At 41.9% G+C, this 26,638-nt stretch overlaps 1 protein-coding gene across 3 annotated transcripts in view; it reads right to left on the reverse strand.

Moving 5' to 3' along the window:
* The window catches only part of MAPRE2 (microtubule associated protein RP/EB family member 2), a 100,637-nt gene that overhangs the window by 48,007 nt on the left and 25,992 nt on the right, over positions 1–26,638 (reverse strand). Inside the window, exon 2 of one of the 3 annotated variants that reach the window (XM_064654018.1) lies at positions 26,062–26,123. Coding sequence is in view for 2 of the 3 variants with exons in the window: in XM_064654017.1 (XP_064510087.1) it covers positions 10,594–10,712 (119 nt within the window). In the remaining variant the exon portion in view is untranslated. Of the gene's footprint in view, positions 1–10,593; positions 10,834–26,061; positions 26,124–26,638 lie in introns of those variants that run through there. The other 2 variants (XM_064654017.1, XM_064654024.1) reach the window with 2 other exon arrangements.

The raw sequence follows: 26,638 nt of genomic DNA on the forward strand, positions 1-26,638 counted from the left end.
GCTCCCCCTCTTTCTCTCCTTTCTCCCACAGGGGCTAGGGCGGGGGCCGACCACGACCAGGGGCTGGGGTCCCCGGACATCCGCTGCACCACAAACCATTATTAATATTATACAGATTTCAAGTGTTAAGACTACCGGCCGCAACACTTTATTTTGGGTTTGGATACCGAAGTAACTTGACCTCCTCCCTTGTTCTTATGAGTTCATACTACAACAGACAAGGAAGCACTCTTAAATTACTCTGGTGCTCAATGTATTACCAATAAATGACTTGCACTTAAGAATTAATCCTACCAAGCACTATCTAGAACAGGGCGGAACTTCTAAGTGCAATTGCTTAACTGCTAAATTAATTTTGGAGCAACTAAAACTAGAATTCACTAATCCTTCAAGAAGTAAATTGCCCTTTAGGAACATGCTAGTTCAACCATCTGTGATTTATGTAACGTATTATTCTTGCTGTGTGCCAGTAACCACAGACTGATTTAGTATTGTTGCACTACCAACACAATTGCTGAGGCTACCAGCATCAAGTTAAGTTTCCCCAAAACGTATTTTTTCAGCCACGTTGGTCTTTGAAGGTCTGTGAAGTCGGCATTTTCCATCAGATTTTAACATCTTTTGCCTATCTAAAGGGGGAAATCCCCAAACCTCTGTTTTCCAAGTAATGTTCTTTAGGTGGTGTCTACTGCTTTGATGCAACTGTGATTGTAAAAACAGAATTAGTTACAACAATCTTTATCTACAAGTCCCAGTAAAGTCTTGAACCTTAAGCTAAGAGAAGCATAGATGTACTGTTTAATAGGATTTGGTCTCCTTTCATGGAATATCTTGAGGTCAATTCCTAAAGTCTATTGCTTCCAGCTGGCAAACGGTGACATTACCAAGTTCAACTCCTACAATAAACAAGGGGAAAAAAAGTTTATTGCTTGAATTGCCTTCAACTACATATAAATGTAGTTAAGAAGGTAATCTGTGCTGCAATGTGAATATTTAGTTTCTTCAATCCTCTCAGTATTGCTGCAGGCCATGCAACAAGACAGTTTTGTACCACTCCCTGTAAAAGCATGTCAAACTAAGCAGACATCTGACACAGTTTAAGAACTGTGCTCACAGTTAAACATTTTTTGCAGATTAAGTTTATCAATAAACAAAATTCTGCATGAAAAAATATACAATTCCTTAAAAGCAGAGGGAGCAATTTATCAGCTATTAACTTCAAAACATAATCTTTACTTGCAATGTACATAATTAATTTTATGACATAGCAAAACTATCCCTTTGCCCTGCTGTATCTCTACAAACTTTTGGTCATCTCAGGGTACTACACTGCAGAAGTTGCTCCCAGTGATTTAGAGAATGCAATATGAAGTAACTAATACACTTCTGCAGCAGCAGCAGTATTGCTTTTGCAAGAATTAAACTAGAAAACAGTTGAAATTGATGATGTCAAACCGAAACTGAAAACACACATTTTTCTTTTCCATTTGAAATCTTTGATGACAAGGATGATTTCACCTTTATGGCAGTACGGAATTTGTTGCCAGATGATATTCCTACCATTTGTTGCCAGATGATATTGATTTCAGTAATGAAAGCATGCGATTTCATTACTTTATTTTTAAGTCATGAGCTGTTTATGCCTATTAAGAGTTACAGAATGGGATCATAAAGTGACTCAGGTAGGCAGGGAACTCCAGAGAGATCTGCTCCAACCTCCCATTCACTGCAGAGCCAGCAAGAGAGGGCTACCAATGATCCTATCTATCTGAGTCTTGAGTGCCCCCAAGGACAGATATTCCACAGCTCCTCTGAGTAACATCCTCCAGTGTTTGACCATCCCTTCTGTGAAAACATTTCTCCCAATATATAAAGTAATTTCTACTGTTGCAGCTGCTGCCATTGCCTCTCATCCTCTGCCCATGCATCTCAAAGAACTTGACTCCATCTTCTTTAAACCCAGCCTCCCATGAGACAGCTAAAGACTGCAGTGAGCTCTTCCCCTCTCCTGAGCTGTCTCTTCTCCAGGCTGAATAAACACAGCTCACACACTCCAGCCCCCTGATCATCCTGGTGTCCCTCCATCACACTCACTTTGGTATGACACTGTCTTTCTCAAACTGGAAAAGCCAAATTCAGACACGATATGTGAGATGTGGTCTCAGAAGCACCAGAGGGGAAGAATCACTTCCCCGGAGCTGTTGGCTTCATGCCTGCCAATGCAGCCCAGCATGGACTTGGCCTTCTTCCCTGCAAGAGCACACTGCTGACTCATGTTCATCTTGTTCACCAGCACCACCAGATCCACACTGTATAGCAGTTCAGGAACAATTGCAGGGGGTGAGGGGGAGGGGCATTGGGAGGGTGTGCTTAACGTGGTAGTGGAAAAAAACACCTCACCATATTAAAAATAGAGCTGCTCGAGAGACAAGGCAGTTCTAGAGCACCCCCACTGCTGTGTAACTCATTTCACACTTGGGGACCAAAGATGTATATGTAAATACACAAAGGTATATTAGAGAGCCAAACTTCTGCAGGCAGAAACATATAGAATAATACAACGGTTTGGGTTGGAAGGGTCCTTAAAGATCATCTAGTTACAAACCCCCTCCCATAGGCAGGGACACCTCCCACTAGACCAGGCTGCTCAAAGCCCCATCCAACCTCACTGTGAACTCTTCCAGGGATAGGGCATCCACAACCTCTCTAGGCAACCTGTTCCAGTGCCTCACTACCCCTATAGTAAAGAATTTCTTCCTAATATCTAATCTAAACCTACTCTCAGTTTGAAGCAATTGCCCTTTGCCATGTCACTACATGTCCAGCTCCCTTGTCAGTCACCTTTAGGTATTGGAAGGCTTCTCTAAGGGCTCCCTGGAGACTTCTTTTCTCTAGGCTGAATAATCCCAGCTCTCTCAGCCTGTCTTCCTAGGAGATATATTAAATGGAAAAAAAAAAAAAAAGAAAATATTCCTTATGCCTCTTTGAATCTGACAACTGGCACGACATGAATGTGTTTACTGAAAACAGTGTTTTCAGACCCTGATTCAGAATCTACATCATGTGTAACTTTGAAACACTAATATGGGCAAGGAGTGATATGGACCGCAAACAATAATTCAATAAAATACAACTAACACTATTCTGCATACCAAGGTTTCCAATAAAATGGCTAAATTACATGTGAATTGTGTCCTTTTGGGAAAATGTATCACTTCTATATTCAACCATTTACCACTGCCTTCATGTTCTCAGCACTCCTACACACCATGGTCTTTCTGTACACGCAAACTCCTGCAGGACTTTCATATCACTGTGCTATGTATTCCACTTCCATACAAACAATTACTCATAGATTCTATAGTTATTTTAACAAGCTATGATTTGTGTAACACTGAATCCATAAGTAAAACAAATGAGTATTCTACTGCAAATATTTTAGTGCTTCCTATTCATGATATTACTGGACTAGCTCCACAGAGATTAACCTTAAGAAGCGAGGCATAACAACCATGTAAAATTTCCCTAAAATGAATTTTCATTCCTCCAAAATTGTTTAATGCATACTGCCAGCAAGCCCTTCCAAGCATCAACACCACATTCCAGAGTGACAGGCAAGAATTTGCATTCATGTGCATCTCTGAATAATTACAGCTGCTTGGGTAGGAAATCTGTATGGTACTAAGGACCCATACTGTCAGGAAGGAAAATTCACTTGAGTTGCTCTCAAAAGAAAACTGAAGTCCACAGATTTTGCTAACTAGCTCTCAGGGTTCCAAAGTAGCCAAGAAACATAATATTGAAAATTAAACCTCTGAAACAATACAAGGTGGTCATACGCAAGGCCAGAAGATCAACAGCACAACCTGCATGGCATATTTCTCTCCAGGCAGAATGATCTGGCACAGTTGCAGGATTTCCTAAGGAAGCTACATCCTTAAGTCTCAACTCACTGATGAATGTTTACGCTTCCTGTTTGGATAGCATAGCAAAAACCCAGATTTAACACAAAAGCACCCTTCACTAAGCATGAGGCTCTACGGGAAACAAATTATTTCAGAGTGGTTAAGCTAAGATATTTAATGGCTGTGCTTTCAGTATACAGAGCTCTCTCTACAAAATATTTAATAACTTAGTATACCACTAGAAAACTAGATAAATTTCTGTCAAAATATCATAGGAAATATTTTCATTTTGAATTAAATATTTGATAGCATGAAGACAGTAATTGCGTTAAAAAAAAACCCCAAACACAGCTTTTAAAATCCCAACAGTTAAATGCATGCTTAGTAAACTCTTATAGTTAATATTCCACTTCCCCTCCCACCTAATTATAATGAAACAATATGAAAAAGATGCTTAATCGGTGAGTCAGGCAGCAGAGATCTGAGCAAGATCCAAACAGCTACGCAGTCACAGCTAACGCCATCCGCAGAAGAAACACGGATGTTTTCCATTTACGTTCCCTAGCACTGATGTTGGAAGTGAGCGACTAGTGCTGCTAGCTGGAGGCCAGGATTCAGGGAGCGAGGAGGATGCAAGGATGCAAGTATCCAAACACTGTCCTGGTGCAGTGTAGTCTTGCTGCCGCCGCCACCACCACCACCACCACCACAACGCTTATTCCGCACTACAGCCTTCGTGCCATCCCACTCAGTGGTTTGCATGATTGAGAACAGATGTGGTGAGACCACTCGTTTTCAATTATCAAACAAAGGCTGAAAGTTTCATCTCCAAAATGAAAAGCTGGCACACGATTTATCTTTTTCCTTACCAAGCCTTTGCTATACTTAGCTTTGGACATGAGGAAGGAGAAGAGACTGTCAAATTAAACTAACCTCCCCACCAAAACACAAGACCTCTGAAGATATTTTTGAAGAGTCACTCATTCAAGGGCCAAGGCTTGAAATGCAGACCTACCACACTTTTTTTTTCTTACTGTCTCCCAAAACAAGTTTTATATCTCAAGGTTAGTCCAGGTATGCCGATTCCTGTGGTCCAGCCTGACTGCCATGAGGGTGCTGCATCTCCCTTGAACTAGCCAAAGAAATAGCTTTAATCAGGATCTCTTGCCCCACACCTCCAAATCACCTTTCTTTTACAATGCAGCATATTTTTCAGTGCCTGTTTTCCAGGGACACTAGATTGAAGACACTAGGCAGAAGTCAAACTGTCTGTTTCTAAAAGTGACAGCATCAGGATCAGTTCTCAAATATCTGAAACTTGCTCCTTTTTTTGTTAATATGCCAGAAACACACTGCTTTTGCTATGCAGCTCAACAAGGTAGTTTAAAAAAAACACATCACACCCCAAAAACCAGAATGCAGCCTCCCACCTACAGGATGTTTCTGAAACCCATGGAGGCTGGGTGCAGATTATGTGTTCTCAAAACTTTTTGGTGAGAGTGTTTGGGTGCATCTGAGAAGATAGCGCTGTCCAAAAACCACCTCCATTTCCTTACGCAAACTGAGCTGTCTGTGGAGTGCTGTTTTGTTCCCTTCTCCTGAAACCCCATAAAGTTATCTGCCTCTTAGCCCCTGATTTAAACAAATACCCCCAACACCCAAAACACTGTGAGGATATTTTCTTCAAGGAAGATCAAATCCACGTCAAGAGAGGTAGCCCAATAACGCAGGTAGGGATTATCTAGGTTTCAAACTACTGATGCAGTATTGAGCAGAGTCATCCTCATAACCCTCGGACACATTTATATGCACTCACATGTGACTCCCTGTTATCTTCAGACAGTTTCACCCTGTGCCTTTTGAGAGCTGGACCCAGTAGAAGATACTCACCAAAACAGCTCTCTCTAGGCAGAGTACTCCCTAATCAGAAAACAAGATTAAAGAAGAGCAGCAGTGGCAGTGATAGGAAGACAGCTTTATGAAAGTGAAAGAAGAGAAAATAAGTGGGTACCTAAGCTCACAGGAACCAAGGAAAGATTTCTGCATGGTCCCTTTTAATGCTGGCTAGTAGCTGCTGGCTCTAAGTCATCAGGACAGTCTTCTGCCCGTTAGCTAGTAAATATCTTGTTGCAATCCAGACGCTTGACAGACAAAGGGGTTATCACAAAAATACCACTTTTAGAAAAGCTCAAGTCAAATTTATGGGGTGTGATTTATGTTGGTTTGTTGCTGGGGTTTTTTTTAAACATTTATTATAGACTTTCTCCTTTCAGTGAAATCTAGTGCAAAATTCTCATAATCTGCAACAAAGCTGTTAGGTGAACAGCAAATGCCTCTGAAAATAATGATTCAGTTACTAATATATAGCAATAATAGTAGCATTTGCTTTGACTAGCATTTACAGTTTCAGAGGTCACACCTGTCTGTACTACTAAGCAAGAAGATAGCTCCTTGCTTTTACTGTGTATTGTCTCCTAGTTCTCAGCAAGTTTGTACATTATTATACTAATTTTATCAATGCAAATGGTCTTTTTTACTGCAGTGGAACTACCTGCTTACCATATTCAATGGAACATAATTTTAGAAGACCCTTCAAAAGGTCTGACTTATGCCTTCTGCCCACAGTAAGGCATAGCTGTAGGTCTCCCTTTGAACCCTGAGTAAAGCCACACGTGTGGAAGGCACAGAGCCACCAGAGACAGGGGCAGGTCCTGCGGAGGGAAGGATGCTCTCTGCTGCCCAGGGCCAGCCTGCATCCGGCAATTCACTGAGAGGTGGGAAGGCAAAGACCAAAACAGATTTTGCTATAACGTAAATCTCCACTTTCAGCATGGAAGTTATCAGCTCATACTGCTGTAAAAGGCAGCCAGATATGCTCTGTAACACCCCACAGTTTATTTCAGCAGTGGGTGAGGAAATCGCCACTTCTGTCCTGCTTTCATTATTATGCAGAGCACCATCGCTCATTGACAGCTTACACAATGACTTCTAGAAGGAAGACAACACTTAGGAAAACCAGATATTTAAACCATAACTTTAGAGAGGTACATGCTCATAGATAAAAACTACAATAAAAATACTCTTTCCTTTCAGCTTAGTGATTTGAAGAAAAACAATCAGGAAGTTGGGGCCCCCTCCTTCCACTTCGTGCAAGTTCTGGGTATAAAACTAAATATAGCCAGGGATGAAGGACCAGAAAAGCGTTTTTCTAGCAACACACACAGATAAACCAAAAGTTAAGCACGGTCTCCTACAAAGGAGGGTACAACAGTTTTCCCCTTTAGAACCAAGGTGGGCTAGGTATATCATTCAAACCTGGAAGTATTCAAACTTTTTGTACAGTTAGCTTTTAAAAATATGATGAGCTGATCTACCACACAAAATGCCCAGATTCTGGCAATAAAAGCACTGCAAACATACCCTATTTTAAAAAAAATTCTCCACACAGCGTTTGATTTGGTTTCTCATTAAATTTTTTCAGAGACTTCTTTGAACGCAGAAGCAAAACTATAATTAAATGTAGTGCCATTCTCAGAAATTACCCCAAATCTATTCTGGGCCAACAAAAAGATGCTTCAGTACCAAAAAAATTTTAAACTCAGTCTGGAGGACATGAAACAGCATTTTACTAGAGCAATACAGATTGATTACAGTTATTAACTCTAAAAGGTGTAACATCATCCTGTGACTATATTTTATGCCGAAGTGCCTGGTTTCCATTTACCACCTAAGTAAAGCTGGATGAGAAACTTAACACCTTGGGCCCGTATGTCTCAGTCTGCACAATATAATATGTCCTTTGGAAGACTTGGAAAAACTATTTGTGGCTTTGCATATGGAGCACACGGTTAGTACTCGTGGTATAGGTTCAATTCCCTGCTGCATCCTCAATTCAGTGGATAACTTATGGCATCTCCTTCCATGTCAGCCTCCTAGTCTGTAAAAAGTTATAAACTGCAGCTGTTTTTATGTCTGATTCAGGAGTTGCATATTAAATCTTTGGTAAGACCTGGTATTAGAAATAGCAAAGCTTTTTTTTTAGGTCTGAGAATATCCAACCTGATAAACACAAATTTTCTGATCGATAAAGACTACTTTTGTTTTAAAACATCTATGAAACAGAACACGTTAGAAGTTGTAAAATGAGAATGCATTTCTGATATTACAGGAGAGAAGGACTTAAAGGCAAATACTGAACTTGTATACACGTGGGAGATGCAGGTTAAGAGCAAAGCTGCAGTACGCACAAGTGTTTTACAAAGTACGTACTTCTAGCTTTGTACAAGTAACTGCTGATCTGATGTCAAGCTCCAGGGTGTGTTTAATGACATATTTATTTCATATTCCTAGATGCACATAGAACAAGACAGTCCAACAGTCAGAGGCATAACAACTTGATGTGTCATATGGTAAGGTCGTACAAGCTGCTCCGTAAGGCTGCTTTGAAGTCAGCAATGGCACTGACAGTCCAGCGTGGTTGCAGGCACTTTACTGAGGTATTCATCTGTTATACTTACTGAGCTCCTGCTGCAGCTCAAACTGGACAAGCACCAAATTCACCTAACTAGTCAAGGTTTCCATGGAAGTTAAAAGCCATTTTTTTCAATACCAAGGAGAAGTTTCACAGCAGGTTTCACATATTTTCTTTAACATTTCCCTTCTGTTATGCTTGCCATTTACTTCCTAAAGTACTTAAAGCTAGAAATGAGAGCAAGTTAAGTATCATTCTGTCCCTTGGAGAAAGTGAGAAATCAACAGATATGGATGCCATGACTGTGCAGATCAGGGTAAGTTTCCACAAGGAAAAAAGAACCTAAATAGAATTCCCCAGTGGAAATTTTTATTTGTGCATTAAAGGTTTATTTCTGAAATATATCGAACTGGATTACTTATTTACTGCCCAAAAGTAACACGCAACATTAGCATTAAGAGTTCTGTATTCCTTTATATTGCTCTAGAGAGGAATACAAATGGATTCAAATCCCTAGAAGACTAAGGAGTACTACTCTGGATTAAAGGCTATTCAGACGCAGAATAACTTCACAATTTTCAAAAAATTGGGCAAACGATACAGTTATTTCTGTCATCACGTGCTTAACACAGCAGCCTTGCAAAATGTTTTTTCTAGACATAATTCAATGTCTGATATGAAAGGCAGAAGGACAAGAAAACTGACTTGTTGACGGCTGCAGAAAAACACATACAAACCTATTGCAAAAGAAAAATGGAGAACCTGACTTAACAGAGGTTTTCCAAAGAACCCTTCTGAAGAAGTGAGACAGCAATCAGTAGCACCTATGACATGTCAGAATAACTAAACACAGATGCATGGTATTTCAAATATATTTCATATTTCTGCTTAGGTGCACCAGCTTTCCTCTAAAACGGAATCTTGTACTACTCAGCTAAAATTTACATATAGGAAGTGAGAGCTCCAGGCTTTCTGCAAGTAGAAATAGGTCCTTACAAAAGCAAATTTGCTACTTCGTGCTAAATGTGCACATTGGGGCTCCACTGCACAAAGCATCAGCAGATTTAGAGTGAGACGGACTAAATTTTGGGCAATTCAAACAAGCCACACACTGGGATCGCCGACACACTTCGAGATCACGCGTCAGAGTGTGATCAACAATGAGATTCACTGTTAAGGTTATTAATGGTCAGCTACACCGGTAGCAGCTCCGTTACTCCTTAGCAGAAGAAAAATACTGTGATTTTCTTCAGACAAACAAGCCATGTCATCCACGTTTGTTTTCATCTAATCGAGCATACAACTCGCCACTTTAGTCAGATATTTGAGAGCAGCATCATTTCCTGTTGCTTGAAAATCAGCTTTAAGGGGCGTGTTCTCTGCAGAGGCACTGCTTGCTGTCATCCAGGCAGCATTTAAAATAACTGTATATTGACATAAGGGGAGCTACGGGCCGTATTATCACCCTTCGAGTCGGCAACAAGGAGCACATCAAACCAGTTGCGTTCCGGGCTGCGCCACGACCCTTATCAAACAATGCAAACAATTTTAATGAGCTTATCTGCCGGAACATATTGTCAGAGATGTTCATGCAAAAGCGCTGCCAGCGCCGCATGCCAAACGATTCATCAAAAACGCCTACAACTGCAACAAAAGACGTGTGTCCCCCCCAAAACGAGGAACGATAAATAAACACAAAATGGGGCTGGCGGGGAGCGGGGGGCGGGGATGGAGCCGCCCTCCCCCGCGCAGGCACCGGGGGGACTGTCACCGCCGCCCCGGTGCGCGGGGAGCGGCTGTCACCCCCGCAGCGGCGTGCGGGGGGCAGTGCCCGGTGCCGGTGCGGGTCCCCGGGCCGGGCAGGGGCTGCCCGCGCCCCGCCATCCGCGGCCGCCGCCTCCCGCACGGCGCCGCCTCCCCCCCGAGATCCGCAGCGAGGTGCTGCGGCTCTTTTCCAGGGGGAGCTGGCTGCCTGCGCGGGGTGCGTTCTTTCCTTTCTTTTTATTTTAACCCCCCTTCTCTTTTTTTTTTTTTTTTTTAATTATCATATTTAACCGCCTTTCTTCCGCCCGGGCGCGGCGAGCCCCCGCAGACATCCCGCCTATGCACCGAACGCTCTCCAGCCGGACAATGCGGGGCCGGGGCGAGAGGAGGGGGCTGCAGCCCGCCCTCCTTATGCAACCTCCCCCCCGCGCCGCCGCAGCCCCCCCGCCGTACCTGTAGGAGCGCTCCCCCCGCACCGTGTGCTTCCTGAAGGGGATGATGGTCCCGTTATCCTGAATGATGTCGTTGTTGTTCTCGCCATTTGGGGACAGGGCTTGGGTCGGTCCGGGCATTGGCGCTCCCGCCGCTCCGCAGAGCCCCGCGCTGCTGCCGCTGCTGCTGCTGGTGTGCGGAAGGTGGCGGCAGCCGCGACTCTCTCGCCGCCCGCCCGCCCCGCTCCGCCCGCGTCAGCCCCGCCCCGCCCGCGTCAGCCCCGCCGCCGCCGCCACACGTGACCGCCCCTCGCCATGGCAACCGGCCGGCGCCGCGCTGCGCCCGGGGACGGCAGCGGGCAAGGAAGGGAGGGAGCGGGGAAGGAAGGGAAGGGGCGCCCGCCCCGCCCCGCGCCCCCACACAAAGAGCCGCTCGCCCCGGGCGTGCGGGGGCTCCGCCGTCCCCCGCGTGGGACCAGCCCGAGCTGTTCGGCGGCCCCTTCTCGGGGCAGGCACAGACAAAGCGCCCGGGGCACCCCCCACGCGTTCCCCGTGCCCGCACGGCGATCCCGCCGCCTCCGCACGTGTCCCTGCGCCCGTGGGCGGCACGGAAACACAGCCTCTCCCCTGCAGGGACCGTGCCGTCCCCCTGCCCAGTGCCACCCGGGACAAGGGCAGCCGCGGTGTGGCCCCGGTTCTACGAGACCAGCCGAGACCTCAAAGCCCGACGCCTCTTCATCACCCTCCGTCCCCCGGTACCTCCGCATCATCCGCCTTTTCGCCACACCAAGGAGCTATTTGGGGCTCAAGCTCCTCCTTTTGAAGGAGCCCCCACAGCGGGCTGCTCGGTTACACGCCGCCCAGCCGCAGCAGGGAACACCGCCCAGCTTTCCCCAGCGTCTTCCCTCGGTGCTGGTGTGCTCCGGGTTATGGACATCCCCACTGCGCAAAGCTCGCCTACCCTGGCTGCAGCTCAAAGAATCATAGAGTAGATTTTGCGTTTCATATGGTGAACCGTTTATTAACGAAAGTACATAAATACTAAGTGACATGAGAATACAAGGATGTCAAAAGTCATGGACTCCTAATAACAAAAAAAGCCTAAGAAGGTTCTAAGTTAATTATGCTATTTTTTTCCTAGTTCCTGCGTCTGCTACTCTGCCTGCATTTCCACCCCAAGCACCAGGATGTCCGAGTTACCAAGCTCTGTATTCCTGCTTATGGCTTCACTGGAGAGCACGGTACACCACCTGTCAAGCTGCACTGCACATTTCCAGCATTCTCCTTCTCTTCGGCTTCCACAGAAAAAACATTTGATGGTACATCCTTCAAAATATTGCTTGGATTAGAAACAAGAAGGGAAAAAACCTGCCAAGGCAGTAGCACTGAACTTCTGGCACTGCTAGCACCACCATTCACACAACCCTCATCTCTTCCTCCCCTTCATCTAAAACAGTTTTTTATCCTCCTTGCTCCATTTCCCTCTGCATAGCTCTATGATTTCTGCATATCTCTCCTTGCATAAATAGCAATGCCCTTCAAAGTTTGACATTAACCACAGAGCAATTCCAGTCATCCCCAGGAGCAGATCTGAACTTCACTGTGGCCAAACCTACCTTCACATCCCAATAGTGGATCAAAACTCACACATTTGCCACATTAGAAAAACAAACTATCCAACTATTTACAAATTGTTTTCTCTAAACAAAAACGAACAAGAGTGACTATGTGCACAGTCTCTTAACAGCTTTGTATGACCTCAGGGCTGTTAGATGCAAAATGTTTGGGCCAATTCATCAACATCTTAAAAAATACGTGGTCCCAAATCCAACTCTCTTTTAAAATGAGTTTTAAGGTGGCAGGTCAAACAAAAAGAGCAATGTGAGTATTTCTAATACGTTCTCAGAGACACATGATGATATTTTAACTCAGAAGTTCTGAAGTATGAGTTTGATTATGTTTATACTTAGATTTTTTTCCTGAAAAAAAAAAAGAAGATTTAATGACATTTTAACTAATCTTTAACCTTTCAGACTGAAATGACACTTTACTGAAAACTTAGTTTACATGATAATGTTCATGGCATAGACTCTGCATTCACAGAGTAAGGTAAATACAATCAATAACTGAACACCAACTGCACAGTACTTGGACTGTTGAGAAACTACTTAGATTTACATCAGACGTATACATTAACACACACACAGAGCAATCTTCTAACAAAATTCAAGTTAGCCTGCCAATTTGTCACTTGTCCTCTGAACACCAAGACAGGAGGTCTTATTTATTCTTTCTGCCAGGTTTTCAAATATACTCAGATTTCTCTTTCAGTAAGCAATCTATGGACATTCGCAGTCGGTACACTTTATTGAAAAGTGTTCCATTCCTCTGGCAACTGGAGGAAGCTACCTTTGAGTCTTTTTCTAAACAAGCAACAAAATACATTCTGCTAAAAAGACCAGTGTCTTAGTAACACCCAAGAACATGGAGAAGCCAGAAATGCTACATGGTGGCAGAATATCAAAATAATCTATAGCAGGTCTTTATCTGCCAGACACTGCCTACCTGCTCTGCTAGGCAGTGAGCAGTAAAACACTCTTCAACCCTAACTTGTAAAAATATTTTTACTTCTTCATCAGTGGCAAAGAACAGAAGCTTCTTTATGGAAGTCTCCAAAACTGTTTAAAACATGTACCGACAAAGCTATAGAAGAGAAGTGCAGGTGAAGAGAACATGGCAACCCCTTCTTGCCTCTGCATTACGATTCAAGGTCAGAAAATACACACTGCCTAAACAGAATACCTTACCTCTATAGAGGCTGAGCCAGGCCTCAACCAAAGCAGTTTGGTGCTGGTTTTCAGAAAGCACATGCTGCTTTGGTTGATCTAGCACAGGCTGGGGGGCAGAGGGTGCAATATGGATTCCATATGCACGGCACTCCCTCTACTCTGCTGCCTCTGTCTCTGTTTCTGGGCACTCTGTGGCCCACAAGTACCACTTTTATCTTTAAGTGCTGGAAGCCACCAGGATTTTCTTCCCACTTTCATTATTCTGAGCTAAGAGGTCCTCCAAGAAATAGGAAATCTGTTGCTGTTATTAGGTGTCTGTGCATCTGTGCTGCCTTTGTAGATTTTTACATGCAGTAGGCATACAAACAGAGAAGCAACCTGAAGAATAAAAGGTCAGCATGGTGTTGATTAAAGAGCCCCAACTATGGTATGCTGAAAGTATCGAAATCTAGTACTCACAAGAGATATACACACTAAGCAAAGAGCCAGGGAAGCAATTAATGCCTAAGAGTGGATTACAAAACCTGATGTAATAGATCTTCAGCACTGAGAACCACAGACGCAATGGCTGGAAGGGACCTATGGAGGTCATCCATTCCTATTTCCCACTCCGAGCAGGATCATCATCAACACAAGATCGGGTCACGTTTCGGGACATGATCAATCTATCCAAATCTCAAAAATATCCACAGATGGAGATGTTGCATCCTCTCAGGGCCACCCGCTCCCATGCCACATTAGCCACACAGCAAGTGTGCTGATGCAAAAAGCACTCTCTACCTCAGCACTTGCATTCCAGTACTCCGATTTTTGCTGGGGTGAACAAGGTAGAGCAAACACTAGCAAGTACTAAAGCAGGCCTAGCCATCATTCTCCAAAATCTGGTTGCTCCTTACTCCTCAGAGCTTTCGTTTTCAGTTCCTCTCTCCTTATTTGCTCTAAACTTCACTTACTGCAGTAGAAAGGCCATGCAGCATAATTTAGGATGCCTGAGAGTGAAATCCTTTAAAAGCCCAAAATGCAGCATTGGAAAGACCTCAGACATGCTCAAGCCATAATTTTATATTAGGCTGATAAGAAGCAATCAGTGTACAGCCTCAAAAACAGAGGTGATGGCCATGCTAGAGACTTCTGCTGGTATATTTGTGAGAAGATTAAAAAAACCGCAGTTTTAGGGAGTATTGCGTGTTACGTAGCCAAACCATAAATGCAATTAATGATTGCAGAAATTCCCCACTGCTTGAATAACTGTGGGGTGTTGGGAGCATTAGGGAAATAGATTAAGGAAAAAACACATCTAACCGTAGAGTGGCAAGGAGCATTCCTCATCTCTGACATCTCAGTTCAGGTTCAAGCTCGTGATATTCCTTGCACTGTTCTCAGATTACAGCCCAAACACCATGCTAGTATAATTAATTTGGGCCATATACATCACTTTTCTGAAGAGTTTCATGAACACTCCTGTCACAAGTATAGTTTTTCCACTGGGAAAAAAAATAAGAAAATCAGATTTCAGAAAACAGTTAGAAGATAACAACAACTTTTGGAAAGCAGTAGTCCTGAGCAACGTAGTATGCTTTTCTAATTTAACTATTCTCATAGTCTTCCTTTATCAGGATGAAGATTAACAGAATTCTCTAAAGCCACGGGTTTAGACACTGTAGAGTAAAATTGGTTACTTCTAGCACTGAAGCCTGTGTTTAATCAGACACCTATGCAGAAATATGTTCTCCCTCCTCGAGGAGTTGGCCAACAGTGTTTAGATTTGAAAATAACTGAATAAAGCAAATCAGGAAGAAAGTTTTGGAAGAGCTAAAAGTTACTCTGTTAAGTCTTGGAAACATCTTGGTTTTTAAAGGAAGTCCCAATTAAGTAAGGTACACAGACATAATTTATTCCTAGCATGAGTAGATTCAGTAAGATGTGTATAACCATGAGTATACTTAATTAGGCTGCATCAGAATCAGCCTAATTTCTTAAGTTGCATCTAGTAGATTAAGAACAGAAGACTAAGGAGATCCAGATTTGCATGTTATCTGTGGGAAGTACAAATGATGTATCTGCAACTGAATGCCTAATACAAAGCACTGGCTTGCACCAGCCTAAATTAGTGATAACATATTGCACAGAAACATCTAAAAAGGAATCATCAACAGCAGTGTTACTAACACAGTGAATATATATCAGACATGATATGGTGCATGATAAACTGCAAGCTGACCTGGGTTACACAGAACTCACTGACATACTGTCAACAGCACTGATCAGCCCAAAGGAAAACTCCCACTGTGGTGTAAAATCACTTCAAGTGAAAATTTGAAACCGCAAGTTTATAGATTTTCTTCGTTTACGCAGCACTGAAGGAGTTCTCCCACCTTTATCCCGTTACCTCATTCTCTGCCTTAAATTTCAGGGCGCGTTGCATTTAAACTCGCCATACCAAACAGCAAATGATAATTCTGTCAGGACAAAGAAACACTGCATGAGTTGTATTAAAACAGCTACTTATCACTCCAGACATCCTGTAGACAAAGAATGAGCTTCCCACCCTTGGGGATTCTAGTGTTGCCACTTTAAGCAAAGTCTTGATTATTTGCCTTCCCTGGAGAGAGATAGATAAAGAGAAGAAAAAAAAAAAAGAAAGGGCTGTCCCAATTACACAATGTGCATGGACCATATCCCTATGAGGTAATTCAAGTCTATTTTTAAATATAGAGACATATTTATATTTCAGAGGTCACATTTAACATTTTAAGAAGTGTTCTGCGCCTGTGAGGAAGAGTAAAACAAATCTTAGAGTCTTTGTCAGCTAAGTATTCTTGAAAATTTAGTCTTATAAGCTGCAAATCTGATCTGACCATTGGTGTATGAATTGATTGCTTAAGAGAGACATCTTCAAGAGCCAGACTGGGTATTTTCCTTTAAAAAGGCCATAGTTACCTTTAATATAAACCTTAATGTAAAAATTAAATAGGAATCAGAGGATTAATTCAAGAGTCTGTCTACAAAACAAGGATTTTTATGTTCACAGGAACAGGATTTCCTTGAATAACAGGTATTTTAAGACTAGTTATATACTTCTAATATTAATTCTTAGAATAAAGTTAATAAATAGGTTTAGTGGACATTTATTAAATCCAATTAGCTAAATCCAGCTGCTTCAAGGAATAAACTCTCCAAATTCCTATTTAGAAAGAAGCACTCTTCAGTACACATCAAAGGACTCCTTACTTAAAACATCAGAAGTTCACACCAAATAGCCTAAATATTTTTATCCAGCATTTTCTACATAACAAAAAGCTCCAGTGAGAGCAGGAAATACTTCAGCGATGGACGGTTCCAAAGTGAAGAAATTTTTTGTTCCATTAACTCCAGACCAACTCAAAATTTGGAACTCTATAGTGTCTCTTCTATTTGTGTTCAGTGAAACCCGCTGGGCTATAGCAGAGTTTCAGACACACCTCAGGGAGCTGCTCTCATCTAAAAATAGAGGTTGTGATCAATAAATGCTTAGAATAAGGACTCCTATGTCTCACTCTGCCTTTAATACTGATTGAAAGCAATTGAGACAGGAGACTGACTCATTGCTCATTCATGTGCATTTACATGGAATTCTTTGGTGGGAGCTGTTCTACATGTACCATTGCTGCTTCCATTTGCACCGAGGAGTTAACTACTTTTCTGGGCTTGTCAGAGCTTTGTCAGAGTTCAGGTGTAAAGACTGTGGAAAGCCAAAATAAAAACATTAAAAATGTTCAGGCAATCTGGATTCCTGGACTTTTTCAGAGAATGACAAAATCTTAATTAAATGAAAGTGAGATCAGTGTTCTAGAAAAGAGGGATTTAGGATTTTCATGTTTCCATACACTACAGTATGGAAAAATACCACTGGTAAAAAGTCAGAGCTTCAGATATTCATGTCTTCAACAAAACAAATTATAAATGTAAAAGTCTGGAAGGATTTGGGAATGTGAGAGAGTAAGTCTAGCATTTCTTTATGTATTTTCAACTGTTGAGGAACCTTTGGCTTTCTTGGGACTAAAGAGGGTGTCCCAAAAAAGGCAGAAAGGTGACAAAATCAGGTGGGAGTGGACAATCTACCCTTTCTGATGTTCCTTTTCTCTGTTCTACATGGAAAATATCAGCAATACCCTTTGAAAGCTTTTCAGTCTATTGATATATTTCATAAAAGCAAGACTGGGGCATGAAGGAGGACAAAGGAGCAGCTTTGCCACACTTTATGAAGGGCAAAAGTTTCTAACATGAAAAACTTGTATGGCCGTATCCCATACTAAAGTGATACCTTTACTGGTAGACAACGACTTTGAACATGTTACATTACCCTGCTGAGACTTGGCGTTGTTATTACACACTAAGAACTCAAGAATTCTTAATAATGGCTCCTGGGATCAATGATTCTCTGTTCCTATTATACAACAGGTGGTGTGAAGCTGATAGCCATTTTATTTGCACATTATCCAAGTAAGTTAATGCTCTACATGACTACCTGATACCTGTATATAACACAAGGAGGAGTTTAAATGTTTGGGGAAAAAATGCTTTGGAACAATTATTGGCTAAGATCTGTCCAACATAGTGTTGCACCTTGTCTAATGTCAGCATTACAGATACCAAATACATGAAGCTTGCACAGGGTTTATAACCCATAACAAGGAACATTACACTTACTAACACTTACTAAACTGTCTGATCTGTCCAAGATGCTCACCACTGCTAAAGAGGAAGGGAGAAGGCTGGTACAAGAAAGTTATGATTCCAGCAGATGGTCAATTAAATTTTTTGGATACCTATTACTGGATCAAGAATGTTTCAACCAGCTAACAGAAAGGACTGAATCACTACAAACCAGGATTTGAAGGGGTTACTTAGTCCCAGGAAACTGTTAATTAGGTGTCTGTCCTCCCACATCCAGCAAAAAAGCCAACATAAACAGTATTACATGCTCTAGCTAATGTGAAAGAAATACAGAGTGCATTCATGCCTGACCAGGATCAAAATCACACTGCCAAGTCATTCAGTAGTGTGTGAGTATTTCTGTGATTGCAAACCCCAGCCCAAAAACCTTGCCTTGCTGCAAAATACTCCACACAGTTTCCTCAGGACCTTACAGTGTGCTACAAATCATCTTCTTTCAGGGCCAATGCGTCTCACATGCCCATCAAATTAGTGAATGCCAAGAAGTTACACAGAAAGTGGTGTGCTTTTTTGTTTGTATGCTACCTTCCCCTCTCTTGATAACTGCATTTATCTGGGACATTCATAGCCTTTTACAGAAACTACTTTCTGTCAGCTTTCCTCATTTTACAAGCACAGAAACAGGCCCTGCTGACCAGCTTCCTCAAAACACTTACTGTCACAAGTCTGTGCAAGCTCCATTCTCAACACCACTATGGAAAGTTCCCATCCTTTCTTCCATGGGTTGCTTTCTGATTCTTGCAGTACTTCCAGCTCTGCAGCTAACCCAATCCAATCTCTTTTCTCCCTTGTTACAACTAAGTGACTGCCTCCTCCTTTTTATCTCAGGATTTCTTCCACACCTGAGGTTTTCCCATTGTTCTTTCTCCTATTCTTTCCCACTCTTCCTTTGTCGGGCATAATCCTTTGTGGGCTTGGGCAATTCCCAGTTTCCTTCCTCAGCCACCTGCAGAGAACCTGGGTCAAACTGGTTTCCTTCCCTCAGCCAAGTCCCCGGCACACTTACTGTCCAGCTAACATACTGTCATTAGCTAATTACACCTCATTTCATCCAGGCCGAGAGGAATGGGCTGCAGTACTTGCCTGCTAGGGTGCATGGACATTCACACGGAGCCATCCCAAGAAGCGACACCTGTATTTAAGGGCTGCATAACAGCCGGAATTCACAAACCTCGTGTGACACATTGCTGCCATTAACACACTAAAGAGCTGAAATCCCTGAGGCACCTCAGCACCTCTGAAAAACTAGGTTGTGAGGATTTGCTTGTGATCACTAGCTCACAGAGAAATCAAGATGTGCCTCCTCTTTGAGCTAGAGCAAATGTACATATTACACACAAGATTTTTAAACAGAAATTTGTCTTACCATTCAAATAGACTTGCTTTTAGATATTTCAGGCTCCTTCCAGGCCAAATGCAAGCATCTGAGGCAGTCTGCTTTTTACTTTCTGAGAATTTCTAACACACATGCTTTTTCACTTGCTGTTAAGGATTCAGACCTGTAACACAATTGTAAGTAATACTTTCTATTCGTAAATAGTAGAGCATTTGGGAGCAAGAAACTGTTCTATGAGTATAATTTAATTGCTACTTAATACAATACCCCTACTGATCTGAAAGTTTTAGTTTCTTCGCTTATTGATGGAAAACAGACTTTTCCCATTGGCAAGTCAATGTTCATTATCATCTTAGCATTTATCCTAAGGCTTTACAAAGAGGAAAAATAATTTTCACAGACAGCTTTAACTATGTTACAGTTTTATTAGTAGTATGAATTAAAAAAAGAATACTTGCAAACTGTGTCAAGAAACTTATCTCACTGACAGGCATTCCCCGAGAGGACTTTTGGAGCTTGACCTATTAGACCAAGTTTCCACTAATACTTTGAGCACTTTATTAACCTAGTGCTGGAGTGCTTTATTTAGATACTAAGACCCTACAGAAGGCTTACATAGCCCTTTCTGAAAGCCTGAAATTTCAAAGTAGCCAAAAAAGTCTTTGCCTCATCGTTAAGAGTTAAAGGTAGCTGGGAGAAAGTTACTGCTTGTTTGCTTCAGTGGAAAGTGCAACTGTTAAGAGCAACACACAGAAATACTGGGAGCTTGGGTAGGAAATATAAAGAAGCAAGAAAACTTTCAACAATGTACAACTGTAAATTTTCCTTAGGAAGTCAAATTAACAACTTTTTTAAAAAAAATCACACGTAGTAACTAAATTAATGGTAACAAAATTGCTGCCACAAGTGTGTGGATCAGGTGGGATACCAGCTGAATTAATATTGTGACTTAATTTTTTTTAAATGTAGGGAACAGATGAAATATAAAGTTCACGCCCCTCCTCTAAAATAGAGGAAGGGCCATTAAAAATGTACACATCTCCATTCTGAGCAGACAAGAGCGTACAAAAGGTGCATGATCTTACTGAAAAGATAAACAGCTGGATTTACTTGCTTCCATTAACCAATGACCCACTTGTCAAACATAAGCTGTAGATTTAAAAGAGTGATTACGTGAAGCCTCTTACATTACACAAAAAAAGATCCGAGCTATGAAATCAGATCAAGTCTGAAAATACTTAAGCACAGTCAATATTGTTCTTTTATACAGACGCAGGATGAGAGTTAGTTATTTGTTTAAAAACCTACAACATGATGTAATGGTGTTTCCTCTAGTGCTGTTCAGAAGGCGTTTATCCCATGCATCCCGCTCAGGTCATTAGTGGTGTGCCAAATCCAGGCCTTTTATAAGAGGATGAAGCTCTAATGGAAGCCATTGCATAAGTCTGAAGTATGGGGGCATGGCCAGCTTCCTTCTGTGAGGAACAGGTACTGATAGAGACTGGAAACTGATGCTTAAAACCATTCACCCACAGTAAACGGTAACCATGACATGTACCTGGCCTGTCTAATCACTCAGAGAGGAACTTTAACAGGGGTGGCAGCTGTACACACTTGGATGGCAGACCTCCAGCTGAAGCTTTTAAGGCCCAAGCCAGGTGCTGGCGACTTTGCCCACCCGTAAGCACCTCCCACCACATGCCTGTTTCTGTGCCTGCTCCAGGCTCAGGTAGGAACAAACATGCAAGATGCTACAGATGATTACAACATTTGGGTTTGAGTGCAAGCCCTGAATTAACAAGAGTGCAAGTGTATCAAGGACAACAAATTACTAGGTCTCAAGACCTGAAAACCTCTGATGTTGCCACCTTGTATTGTAATGCAACAGCACTGTCCACAACAGTGGCCTTCCTGTACTTGACCTAAAGCTAAACAAGTCTCTAAGAAGGTTGAGAAGGCCATTATTATAAGGAACATTTTTACTGTAAGGACAACTTACGTGTTGCTTCCACCTGACCTCATTAGCATGCTGTGTGTTGCCAGTCACTCCCACTTTACTGTGACTCAGTAAATAGGATGATTTTCTGCAAGCTGCAGATCATGGAGCAACTTAACTATGTAGGAATCCTGGCAAAAAAACCCCAACCCACACTAAAGTTTCCAGCCCCAGAGATTGCAGAGAAATATTGGAAAATGCTGATACTTGGAGCCTGTCTACCCATGGATTTTACTCTACTGCTAGAGGCCCTGAGCACCACAGCTCAGCATCCCAGTGCCTGATGTGCAGGTGCAAGCTTTAGCAGCAGCATGGGAAAAGAGGCCAGGCAAGCTGCACAGTGCCTACTACACCACAGTACAGGGATGTGTGCAGTTCATAGAAAAGAGGATACAGATGGGAACACAGCCATGGCACTCCAAGCTCCACACGCCTCCCAGCTCATCTTGCAATAGCATTTTGGTTTCAGCTCAGTTTTTTGTCATATTACTCAGTAGCACTTGAGGGTCACCACTGTGCCAGGCCAGCTTTCCCTTCCCATCTCCCCTTCACATTTCTTTGTCCATCTCTCCTTGCCTAGATGAAATACAGGGATACTTACCACTTTGCTGTTGGCACCTTTTGGACTTTAAAGTGATAACCAAGTGATGAGACTTGCGGACAGCATTGCACACAGCCTAGCAAGACACACACTACCAGAAAAAGGTCCTCTGTTTTCCTAACAGATTCAGCCTGATGGCAGACTTGGGATGACTGGACTGAATCAGGATAGGTCCTACACACATACTTATAAAATCTAGGAACTGTTTTGAAAAATGACAGTCATTTTTATAGCATTTGGATGCACTATAAATACTTGATATATCTGACAAGGATTAATATTTTTCAAGATCCTTAATTTTTTTTAAATTTATTTTGCTCCTTTAGCAAAACTCAAATAATTATTTGAATCATTTTTAATAAACATTCTCCAACTTTTTAATGAAGCACTATTAATAGGCAGGATGTAAAAAGCAAAAAAGATAACTAGAAACAAAGGTATCTTTTTTTATATTACTGTATATTATGTCTTCAACAGTCATGGCATAAAGTAGCACCATTTTGTAACCTCTGAACAGTCACATTGTGTATAAAATAAAATAAAACAAGGCTTCTAACATTTTGAGCACAAAAGGTACTAGTGGCAAGAAAACAGTGCCTTTTCCTCATTACAGTAGAAAATGAGGTTTCTATTTAATAAAAACCCCAACCACTAGGCTATGTGTTTTTGTTATTGTAAATGTATGTCAGTGCTGTTGACAGCTTCTGCGTTGGAAAGGATCTCATTATTAACTCTGAACAAAACCACACGTTATCTTTTTGAAAAGCAAAGTTATGTTCCTGATGAATCATCAGCTGCTTTGCTGAGCTCCTGTGGGATAATTTTTGGTATCGGGCACTGGAAAAATAAATATCACCCTAAAGTTCAGAATATTTTCAGACAGCACCATAAAAGGCTATTAAAGCTACCCAATTTCTAAGTTAAGAAGGGAATGGGGCTGGTGAGTACACAGCCAGAAACAAACATTCCATTTGGTTAACTTTGCTGTCTCAGGTTCAGGCTTTAGGTCTCCAGTTCTCATGTTGGATCAAAACCAGCTATGAAGCATCTGCGTTCTATGCAGGACTGACTCCTAAACAGATGTCCTCCACTACATTTTTGGAGACCTTGTGGTGTTTACACAGAATGAACATGCTTTAGAAACACTCCGCTCAGCCCAGAAGTTCACCTATTTCATACTTCTTCAGCCCTTTGGCCGAAGTTACAAAGCATCTCTCAGGGAATTCAGGTCTTCTTTGGCGGACATCGTGGGGACCAGTTTGGGGAAACAAGCTATGGGGAACTGAGCAGCAAACAAAGTGCCCTTATCTACAAATAGTGTTTCATTCTGCACCAATGCTGGGAGGTAGGGATAAAGAAGTGAGAGGAAGTGCTTCTTGAGCCTGCCTGGTTTAGGTAACTACATGCACTTTTATCACGAAGAACCAGAGAATATTTGTGTCTGCAGGGAAGAAAAAAAGCTCGTACAGGCCTTTTTGTTCAGACCTCCCCTGGACACTTCATGAATCAGTAGTTCATCATACAAACATACTTTATATACATGTATATACACTTTATATACAGACTTTTAATGTATTTTCTTTCTCTTCCCCTATCTCAAAATTACTCAAATATAACAGCTAATTCCTGAGCTAACATTCCAGCAGAAACCAGACTTGCTTTCTAATGTTAGGGTATATTGTAATTGTTTTGGTGATAATACATCAAGCAAGGAATTGCAAGTGCCAAGTCCCCTTATCTGTGTGTTGCACACAAGAGCACCTAATACAAGAAGTGTAAAATTCCTTGGATGTTCCAACATCTATCCCTTATGTTGTCCTTATAACCTAACTCCATGAAAAAATACACCCATTTGTCAGGCTTAAAGGCACTAAAACCTAACCAGAGGGTTTCCTGAGTGAAGGCTAGCATATAGTAGCATGTTACATGCATTTACCTTTTGCAGTTGTAATAGCTCAGCTAATTCTCTAGTAATATAATGAATCTCTGGTATTAGAAGGCTGATAGCTAGATCCTAATTTTGACATATAACAGGCCATAAGGACTAAGGGATTTGGAAAAGAAAGGCTACACAGTGAGCAGCAATCCATGGGGAATACACTGGAAAACTGTCTGTTGCTTCACAGAGAGGGTTACACATTGCAGGAAATCTGCACATGTCAGATAAGTTTCTATTAAGACAGGTAGGATGCAGTCTGCTTTTATAAATGTCCACTTGGTGGCTGTGCGCTATCTCCATGCGCACAGTTTTCTTTAGATTTCCTGTTGTTTCCAAGTGCTTGTGACAATGCCAGTATAACCACAGTGACGAAGCTTGACTTTAAGCAGCAGCATCTGCTCCGTGCCAGAGTGGAAAGCGACAGATGAAAGCCTCTATGGCTCAGCACAAGGCATTGCCCCGCTGAACTTCCATCTGCAACACCTTCCTGGGAACGGTTGCATCCATGGGGGAGGATATTACATTTCTCTGGTTCTTGCTATCAGATGCCTCCTGTAGTCTAAATCTACTGCTTCACCCTTAAGGCATACAAGCCTGTTTCAACTAAATTATATGCTATTCTTTTCCTGAGAATCTCCAAGTACACTTGAGCCCTGCATGTTTGCTAATTGCTGTCAAAGTCACTCTTCTCTTGCAACCTGATGGACCTGGACTGTATGGCTCCTCATTTAACTCTGCTTCTCTTCTACTTATCTCCATCTGTGCCAGTGAACACAGGCAATTCTTGTATTTCCTGTAGAACTTACCCTGAATTATTTTTCATGTCTGTCACGTATCTAGAGAAATCCTTCTGCAAACATATTTAAGGGTTGGGTTTTTTTCAGGGCATTAAATAACTTGGAGCAAATTCCTAGTTTCACAGTGAAGCAAGTTTTTAAAATAGCTCAGACAAACCTTTTTACTTTTAACTGTAAAGTTCAAACAACGTACCACTGCAAACTGAGATGTCTCCTACATCCAAAATTAGCATTTATTTATACACTGGAACAGCTTTTTGAGTATTAACACAAACGCAGTGGTATGTTTTAAAAACAAAAGTTCTTCATTACACAGCCCCAGCATCATTTCAGTGCTTTGGATGTGTTTATCACCAGCTATGAATAAAGAAACCCCACACTATATTATAAACCACTAATTCTGCAGCACATTCCTGCCAAGGGAAAAGGCAGGTATGGTATCCAGCACAGTACGGTGAGTACTGTCAATGGTGAATCTGTTCAAACAGGAGGTTTAGTACCGGGTATCCTACGCTCAATTTTGGGAGCAGTGAAGGTTTCTTGTTTGACAGCTCGGATGCAGCAGCAATGATACAAGGGAAGCAAGTGATGGGAACCGCAGGAAACACAGATCTGTTCCAGGCGCATCCTTTCTGAAGGCTTTCTAAACATTGCCACCTTGTGGGCCTCCTGTCTCCTGATATCACTGGTCCTTCCACTCTCCCCAGGTGACTGCCTGAGCCAGATGCCAAGCTGGAGGCTAGACTGTTGCAGTTAACATCCAGCTTGGGTGGAATGCTATTTAAACTCCCATAGTTGGGGATTAAAAAATGAACAGAACCTTAAAAATTCTGTCTGACATTAATTACTGACCCTGTATGTGACATTGTGTAATTTGCTTTTTCCACTTAACATTATGCAGGCAGCACTAATAATGTTCAGAAGAGCTAACATTTAACAGAAGAAAAGCAAGGAAACAATTTCTCAAAGCTCCCAAACAGAAGGGGAGAGAGGAGTTAAATTCATTGTCCACCTTTAGGGGTTTTTTTTAATTATTCCTTTTTGCCACCATTTCCTTCTTACTCCACTAAAAAAAATCCCCAATTATTTACAAGAAGTCTGTGGCATCTAGTTTAGCTTTCAGCAGTTCCGTTTCATGAATGAGAATTTTTGATGACTTGAATCTATCAATTGCTCAGTCAAAAGATGATGCAAAGGAATATAATTTGTTATTGATACCAAACTTATTTAGCTACTGCCTTACAGACATCAAACACAAGTTTTTGGGTACATTCTCATTTGTTAGCACTGTAAAAAAGACATACAAATGTACTTACTTTGAGCATCCAAACACTTTCCCTGGTTGCCGGCTTGAATTATTCCTTGCACCAATTTGGTACTGGAAAGAAAACATGAAAACCTTTAGTTCAACAATCACATAGGAAAAAAAAAACAACAAAAAAAGACTCACTGGATGGTCTTTGTCTGTATTAGTTGAGCAGTGATGCAATAGTCGTATGCTAAAAATGAAACGAGGAGAAATCCTTCATTACAATGCCGTAATTCAGCTGTGTTCACAATGGCTCAGTGTCTAACATCTGCACAACAATCAGATGTTCCCCTGATATAGTAGCAGATCTATGAGCTCCCTTATGCAGTGCTACATTCAGAGTTTATTCATAATTACCAGGCACATTGCTCTTTCTTCATCCAACCAGGCTTCTCCTTAGCACAGGCAATCAGTTATGACTGTTGTGTCATGCAACTGGAGCCTTGCTGCACTTGCCTGAACAGCTTTTCAGAGGAAAAAAAATCTGCCATTGAAAGACACAATAACTGATCTACAGGAAAGCCCATGTTTTTGCCAATACAACACAAAGCAGCTGGCAATCCTTTGAAGTGTCTTGCTTAGCA

The sequence above is a fragment of the Pseudopipra pipra genome, chromosome 1 (genome assembly GCF_036250125.1).
Source record: "Pseudopipra pipra isolate bDixPip1 chromosome 1, bDixPip1.hap1, whole genome shotgun sequence".
Lineage (NCBI taxonomy): Eukaryota > Metazoa > Chordata > Aves > Passeriformes > Pipridae > Pseudopipra > Pseudopipra pipra.